General features: G+C 39.7%; 1 protein-coding gene across 1 annotated transcript in view; it reads left to right on the forward strand.

Moving 5' to 3' along the window:
- The window catches only part of INPP5F (inositol polyphosphate-5-phosphatase F), a 78898-nt gene that overhangs the window by 36237 nt on the left and 33784 nt on the right, over positions 1-8877 (forward strand). The window contains exon 3 of the mRNA XM_059398704.1: positions 1677-1813. Within this exon, the coding sequence (XP_059254687.1) occupies positions 1677-1813 (137 nt within the window). The remainder of the gene's footprint in view (positions 1-1676; positions 1814-8877) is intronic.

Raw genomic sequence — 8877 nt, forward strand, 5'->3', positions numbered from 1 at the left:
TAATTAGGTAGTATTTCTTTTTTTTTTTTTTTAGGTAGTATTTCTTAAGGGTATAATTTCATAAACTGAAAAATTACATTTGCATGCTGTCTTTCATAGAGCATTTCTCATTTAATTAAAAATCTTTGTGAAAAGTAAAAATGTGGATTGGAAAGACACTTGGGCCTCTGGGTGTTTTCTTTCCTTCTTTCTTGTATTTATTAAAGATTTCTTTAGTTTGTTTTACCACATTACCCCCCCCCCCCCCCGCCCCACCCATTGTCCTCAATACATTATTTGCTCAGTGCTAGTGTACACCTAAAGTAGTTTTGGAATTGCTAAATCATACCCTTCCAACAAATTCACTATTATACTATACATACAATATTATATATAATTCTTTTTGTCTTTATCCTTAAAAAACATGTTTTCCAGAGTAACATTGTCCATTCGAAGCAGAGTTGAGTTGCTGTTTGCGTTTTGTTTTGAGTCCCCTTCCCAGCCCCACAAACACATTGTGGAACTGTTTCTTTATTTTTGAGGAGATATGAAACATCACCATGGTTCTAAGAGTCGGAACTATACAGAAGGATATATTCAGAGAACTATCATTTTCCCTGATCCCCCTTCTTCTATCCTGTTTCTGCCTACCCTCCGTAGGTAACCAGTCTCATTAACTTCTAATTTATTGCTCTTAATTTTTGTGTAAATTTGCAGATGTATGCATATTTTCTCATATCTTCTTTTTTTTTAAGATTTATTTATTTATTTTAGAGAGAGGGAGAGAGAGAGCCTGTATGGGGGGATAGGGGCAGAGGGAACCCCAAGTAGACTCCCCAGTGAGCACAGAGGCCTCCATCCCCACCCTGGGGCTCAGTCGCAGGGCCCTGAGATCACGACCTGAGCTGGAATTGAGAGTCCGGTGCTTAACTGACTGAACCACCCAGACACTCCTCAGATCTTCTTTCTTACATAATGGGTGGCACATGCTAGATACTCTTTTGTGCTTTGATTCGATAATATAATTCTTATATGATTTTATTATCTCCTTGTTCTGTAAATGTATACAGTTTATCCATGTGCTATATCCAGGAATCATTCCTTGTCAGTTGCTAGTCCAAGCCTCTCATTCTTTTCTGTATCTGCATAGTACTCCACAGAGTGGCTGTGTCCTAGTTTACTGAGCCATTCTCCTATGTCTGGACAATCAGGTTGTTTCCAATATTTTGTAATTACAAACTGCTGCAATGAATAGACTTGAGTGTACATACTTTTAGGTTGATTGTGTATCTTCAAGGTAAACTCACAAGAGTGGGATTAGTAGGTTAAAAGTAAGTGTATATGTTTTATTACTAGGTATCACTTAATTTCCCTCCAGAAAAGTTCTACTTTTATTCCTACCAACACTGTGTGACATTGCCTGTGTCCCCACAGCCTTGTTAATGAATGTGCTGTCATATCTCCATATTTCCCCCATCTGATGGACGAAAATGGTATCACTGTATTTTAGTTCACAGCTCTCTAATTTAAGTGAGATTGAACATATCTTCACATGTGAGGGCCATTTATATATCTGTCATGTGCTTTACTTTAAAGGGTTATCTCTAATGTGTATTATGTTAGATTATTCATCTTCAGCTTGCCAGGATAGTGGTCCTTTATGGATACCAGACATTGGTGTGACGTTTCTCTTTCAGATCTTCCATGGTGGCTTATTTTAATTCGGCAGAAAGCATTGGTGGGCAAACTTCCTGGAGACCATGAGGTGTGTAAAATTACCAAAATTGCTGTGCTGTCCCTTTCTGAGATGGAACCTCAGGATCTTGAGCTAGAGGTAAGGTGGAAGTCTAAGGAAATTTTATGGAAACTTGGTATAAATATAATAACAAATATGAGTATTTGGTTTAATTAGGCCAAAATCATAATTATAGAGCTGGATGATATTTTTGAAGTAATTTAGTCCTTGTTTTTCAAACTTCACTTTAGTAGTAGAAACTTTGTTTCAAAATCTGTGAAATCCAGTATATCAGATACATAAAAGCTGAGCTGCTTTGGTTGAGGTGGCGGGCGGGGCGGGGGGATCTTTGGGTCCCTGCCCACGTGGCCTCTACTGGAAAGCCACCTTCTGCTTCTGGGGAGCCCTAGGACTCTGCATAGTACAGTTTGAAAACTCCTAATTTGGGGGAGAGGAGGGGTAGTCAAGAAGGTGAAATTTAACTTACTCTATATGCCTTTTCTCTCTATTTCTTGAAAATTTTCAAGCGTATATTTCTTTTGTAATTTTTAAAAGTTTTTTTGTTTGTTTGTTGCTGTTGTTTTAAAGAAAGAAACCACCAACCTAGTGCAGTCTTTTAATTTTTCAGGAGGAAATCAAGCCTATAGTAGAGGGACTTAAGTCCAAAATAATGAGATTTCCCAGGGCTAGTATTTTTTTTTTTTTACCACACTGTACTGCCACCTTGTAGAAGTAACCCACGAAGGGAGTTGTATCATGTTTGCTATTGGTGTGGATATTGGCATCTAGGAGTATCATCACTCTGCCCTAGCCCTACGATCCTTTTATTTTATTTTATTTTTTAAAGAATTATTTATTTATTTTAGAGAGAGAACAAGCATGGGGGTGGTACAGAGGGAGAGAAAGAGAATCTCAAGCAGACTCCACGATGAGCAGGGAGCCCAGCATGGGGCTTGATCCCATGACCCTAGGATCATGACTTGAGTCGACACCAAGGGTCAGCTGCTCAGCCAACTGAGCCGCTTGGACCACTCTATGAGGTGAGCACTGTTGGATCCAGGCTGTACAGATGAAGGAAGGAGGCTTGGCAAGAGTTAAGTCCCAGCTGCCAAATGGTGGGGTCTGGACCTGGACTCAGGCTGTCTGGTCCTGTATCACTCTTTCTGAGCTGCCTCGTTGTTACGTAAAGAGCGGGTAACAGGTAGCATAGCAGCCACGGCCCCACAGTTCAATACATGTTTTTCCAGGCCGGGCTCTTGGGGTAGAAGTTTAGAGACAGACAGTTTAGAGACAGTTTTAAAAAATAAATAAAAATATAGCTGTTTTTATGCTTCAGATTTTACTGGTAATTTGACAATCTAATTTTAAGAAACCAACGTTGAAAAGAATTTAAGAGGCACCTGCATGGCTCAGTCAGTTAGGGCTCTGCCTTCAGCTCAGGAAACAGTCCCAGGGTCTTGGTCCCGCAGCCAGCTTCCCGCTCAGTGGAGAGTCTGTTTCCCCTCTCCCATTGCCCCTCCCCACATTGTGCTCTCGCTCTCTCAAATAAATCTTTAAAAAACACTTATTTAAGAGGACGCTGATAGTCTCTTTATTACAGGAATCAAAAACAAAGATTAGAGTACTTCCTATTCCCCTTTATTGGTACTAGAGCCAGAACATTATTCATTATTGCTGACCCGGAGACAAATAACTTCGGTAGCAGTTAGGCCTATTAAAAGCAGGTCTCTGTGGTTTTGTTTGCATTTTATTATAGGGAAGAGCAGACAGACAAGCAAAAATTCCGTTAGTTTTCTGAGCCAATAAATTTGTTATCGATGTCTTTGGATGGCTTTGCTGACAAAATGAAAACTCGGCATGTCTTTCTGTCACCAATCTTCGCCGTGAGGGGGAGCATCCCGGTCAACATTAAGCCTGGAGACCCTGGAAGTTAGATTTAGAGCAGGCGACCGGCTTGTCTAGCACTTACCCGCCTGTCAGTCATCAGCTTGCACATCTGCACTCCCAGCCCTGGGGAAATGTACTGTTACTCCTGGTCCAGAGAAGCTTGGACCCCGTGTTGGATTTTTCGAGGTTTTCTGATGCCCTTTTGCCCACCAATCTATAACATTTTTGAGATTAGTAGCTGACTGTTGGATAAAGCTTGGGGGGTAGGGTGGTTAGAAGATGACATTTACATGGAATTTTTAAGCACAAAAATGTGAATATTATGAAAACTTGAAGTTTTTCATTTTTCATATTTTCCTCTTTTTTATCTTGATATTCTAAAGTAAAACAGATTATCTTTTTTTAGCTGAAAAAAAACCCCAAAGTTATAATTTTTCATAAAGCTAATCTCACCTTAAAAAAAAAGATTATCTTTATTTTATTTATTTATTTATTTATTTAAAAAAAGATTTTATTTATTTATTTGACAGAAATCACAAGCAGGCAGAGAGGAAGGCAGAGAGAGAGAGATAGCAGGAAGCAGGCTCCCCGCTGAGCAGAGAGCCCGATGCGGGGCTCGATCCCAGAACTCTGGGATCATGACCTGAGCCGAAGGCAGAGGCTTTACCCCGCTGAGCCACCCAGGCGCCCCAAAACAGATTATCTTTAAATGAAAATGAGATTTCCCTCCACATGAGATAGTTGAATATTTTGACAGCTCTGTTGGACCCTACAAACTACAGGACTTATCAGGGGACATTACGGGTATGGTTTATGCTCCAGTTGAAAATCTGTCATGATCCTTGTTGATTGGGGGATAACATGATATAGAGAAAACACTTCCAGATCCTATTTTAGGGAATAGTTTGGCACACCTGTTTCTGAAAAGATTATCATTTTAGAAATTTGGACTTAAGCTTTTTCCTCTTCTTTTAGTCCTGTATTATGGTAGAAGCAGTTTCCAACAGTGAACAATGGGAGGAAGGGCTATGTTGAAATCATGAATTGTTCTCTTATTTTCTGACATGTTAATTTAAATATTTGGGATCTTTATTTCAATTTCCATATAAATCCATTTAAAAGGTTTTAGAAGCTTGATAGTTTTGTTATTTGCTTTGGTTTTTGTGGGTTTTTTTTGTGTAGTAAATTGTAAATGAGAAGGGGAAAAAACCCACTACTTAGAAATAATCATTGTCCATATTCCAGTGAGTCTTAATGGTTATTTCCATTTGCCCCAACTACTTTGAAGGAACAATATTACTTTTAAATTTTCTGAAAAGTTTTCATTTTTTGCATCTTACATATTTTTCCTACTTCTATTATTTTTCATAAATATACAGAACGTATGCACATGAAAAGATGTTTTTAAACAAAACCAAGTCTTATATTTCATTCTACATCTTTCTAATTTGGCTGCCTGTGTATCACTTCCATTGTTCTCACCCTTGCCCAGCAGGGCCCTCACGCTCTTTAGTGTGGTCACTGTCCTCAGATTTGCTAGGGCCTCATCTGTCTTCTGTAATTGGAGCAGAAGCAATTTTATTAGAGAGACTATAATTAATAGATTTTTCTAGTTTTCTGCCTCGATTGCCTTTTTACCTCAAGTATAAGGCTTATTTGCCAATTTAAAAAAGAAACAATTCAAAAAAAAAAAAAAAGAAAGAAACAATTCACATACTACACAGTTTACCCATTTGCAGCTTATAATTCAGTGGCTTTCAGTATATTCAGTTTTGTGACTCTCACCATAATCGGTTTAGAACATATGCGCCTATGTTCTCCACAGAGAAACCCTGTTGGGTTCAAACCTCATTGGCAGTCATTCCTCATTTCTCTCCACACTCCAGCTCCATCAGTCCTAGGCAAACTCTGATCTGCTTTCTGCCTCTCTAAATTTGCCTCTTCGGAACATACCTCATAAATGGAGTCCTATAATGGGTGTCCTTTTGTGACTGGCTTCGTTTTATTTAGCACAGTGTTTCAAAGTGAGTGCTGGTCATTGGTATATAGCATATTTAATTCCTTTTCATCCACTATGTGGATCTGTTGCATTTTCTCTCTCCATTCATCAGTTCATGGATAGTTGATTGTTTTCACTTTTTGGCTGTGATGAATCATTCCGTGAACATTCATGCACAAGTTTTTGGTGGGCATTTGTTTTCGCCTCCTGCTAGGGCATCCACCTAGGAGAGGAATTCCTGGGTCGTATGGTAACTCTATGTTTAACCTTTTGAGGAACTGCCAGACTGCTTTTCAAAGCGGTATAGCATTAAAAAAAAAAAAAAATCTATACAAGGTTATGAACAATCTATGGCGTTCAAAGAGATGAGAACATAGATGTTCTTTCTTTTGAGAAAACATCCTTTAAAGTTTTATAGGCTACTGTCCCGTCTGCATATCTTACTTGCTGTATCTCAATGCCCTTAATAGATAACTGCATCATTTTCCACATTTGATTTCCCTTTAGATGTCTGTTTAAAATCTTAGCTCCTGGGCGCCTGGGTGGCTCAGTGGGTTAAAGCCTCTGCCTTTGGCTCAGGTCATGATCTCAGGGTCCTGGGATTGAGCCCCACATCAGGCTCTCTGCTCCGCGGGGAGCCTGCTTCCTCCTCTCTCTGCCTGCCTCTCTGCCTGCTTGTGATCTTTGTCAAATTAAAAAAAAAAAATCTTAGCTCCAGATGGATATAGATATCAGCTTTTAAAGGAAAAAAAATTATTTTCCTTTTCTTAAACATCAGCAGCAACGTCCCTTAATCTTGGTTGTAAAACATAAGCTCCTAGACGAATAGAAAAACTAAGGGAGCATCATGGGGCTCATGGTGGTGGTTTTCTTTTTGAGATTGTGTGTATCAAAGTTGTAAGGACCTAAGCACACTGCACAGAACTGCCTGGGCCTCTGGAAAGGGGAAGATGATCCCACTATCAGAGCGCTGCATGTTGTAATCCCAAGAGCTCTGTCTAAACAAAGCATCTTTGGACTGGATGTGATCCCAAGAAGTTATTTTCTCTATCCTTGTTTTTCAGTAGGACTAAATTTAACCCTTTTAGGATTAAGGAATGTACTTGTTGGGATGAACATTGGGTGATTATAAAAAATACTTAGGAAAAAAATGGTAGCCTACTTAAAAAAAAAAATGTAACCCTTTAAAAAATGATAACTTATACCGTTCTAAAGGTAACTGCATCGAAGATTCTAAAATGTTTATTGTTTAAAGTAAATTTAAATCTCTATTTAGAAAAATTGGTTTTAAGAGACAGAAATAGACTTCCAGATTAAGATGGTACTGTGAGTTTGTGTTCTGCTATACAGATCACAGTCCTTATCTGAAAAATTGGGGGCCTTATTTATCTTAGAATTCAGCATTTGAGGGTTTTCAAAAGTCCATTTCAAATATTCTGTCTACACCCAGTGAGTCTGGGCATTACGCTGTCATACGACGCATTCATATTTCCTGAAGAAGTGTAGGAATATTCATACTAAGGGATATAAAGGATGACCGTCAGTGGTCTCATGTTTGTTCAGGCCATATTTGGCCATTAAATGAATTTTGTAACAAACTTAAAAAATAAACTTGCAGGTTTCAGAGATTTTTAGATTTGGGTGTTATAGATAAGGAAGTCAATGGATATTGGGATTGGGCTGTGTTCCAAGCCTAGGAATGGGCTTTCTTTCTTTCTTTCTTTTAAAGAAAGAGAAAGAAAAAAATAAATAAAAAGACCTTTCCAGGCCTAGAGAGAAGCAGCATCATGGACCATACATGGGTGGTAGATTGAACTGAGACCCTAGGCCTCCTGGGTTCTGGGTCTGGAATGAGGTAGTGGGAGCAAGAGATTTGGCCACTGCACAGTAAAGGGAACTTAAACGGGGTACAGGGAACTTAAAAAGGGTACTTGGGGGTCTAATGCTGGAGTGTGACTCCCTAGCTTAGGAGAGGAAGCTTGTTAGGTTGTCTGCTCAGTGTGGCATAATCATGCATAAAGAATTCTCCTGTCTGTTATGTAGTAGCATCTGCCTTGAGAAATACTGCTCTGGGCAACAGATAGTGAACACTCTAGCAATCAGCATGAGGTAGTTGGGGTTGATAGAGAGCTACTAGGGGAAAATAATGGAAAATGGTCACTTGGTTTCTTGCCAAAGGGGTCCAGTAGTCAGTGCCGTTAGTGAGGTGGGGCAACCAAAGGAAAAACGATTTGGGAAACAAATGTTGATCAGTTTGGGGGATGCTGAATTTGAGGGACTAGTGTGTCAGTAGCTGGGAGATGTTACATTTTTATATCATGAACTCAGCTAAAGAGTGGCGTTAGAAATGTGTAGTTAAACATACCAGCCACTGTTAAAATGAGAAAGAAAATGTTTTCTAGACTGCATGAACGGGAAGAGAGCTAAGGGCAGAACATTGGGAAACGCCACTGTCTTTAGAGACAGAAAGAGAGGCCAACAAAGAAAACGGAGAAGGATCAGTCAGAGGAGGGGGAAGAGCCAAAGTTGTGGGGACCAGAGAAAGAGACCACAGCAGTGATTGTCAGTGTCCTGTTCTTAGAGACAAGATGTATACTCTTTGGAGTTGAGGTGGTCCTTATTTTACTTTGCCTGAGTGGTCCCATTGGGCTTTCACTCTTTGACCTACCCCAACCAGACCACGTTCTCACAAGTGTTTGTACCCTGCTAACTCATAGGAGATTCTAGAGTCGAGGAATGGATTAAAACTCTGTGTTAGAAGACGGTAGGAACAGAGGACAGGGGGATGAATGAAGGGAAAGTCCTGGTCCTAGAGGGACGCAGCAGGAAACTAGATTTGCCAAGAAAAAGGGACTTCTGAGAGTGAGCATCACCTGGGTACAGATGAGATGTGCTGCAACAAGGTTACTTTAGAATAGCTAGGTCTTGAGGGGCGCCTGGGTGGCTCAGTGGGTTAAGCCGCTGCCTTCGGCTCAGGTCATGATCTTGGGGTCCTGGGATCGAGCCCCACATCGGGCTCTCTGCTCAGCAGGGAGCTTGCTTCCCTCTCTCTCTCTCTGCCTGCCTCTCTGTCTACTTGTGATTTCTCTCTGTCAAATAAATAAATAAAATCTTTTTAAAAAAAAAAAAAAAACCAACACATGCTTAAAAAAAAAAAAAAAAAAAAGAATAGCTAGGTCTTGAGCATGGGCTTCAAAACATTCCTGGGGGAAATTTTGCTAGCTTGAATACTCTTTTTTTTTTTTTTTTTTTAAGATTTTATTTATTTATTTGACAG

This window comes from Mustela nigripes, chromosome 4 (assembly GCF_022355385.1).
Source record: "Mustela nigripes isolate SB6536 chromosome 4, MUSNIG.SB6536, whole genome shotgun sequence".
In the NCBI taxonomy this organism is placed as follows: domain Eukaryota; kingdom Metazoa; phylum Chordata; class Mammalia; order Carnivora; family Mustelidae; genus Mustela; species Mustela nigripes.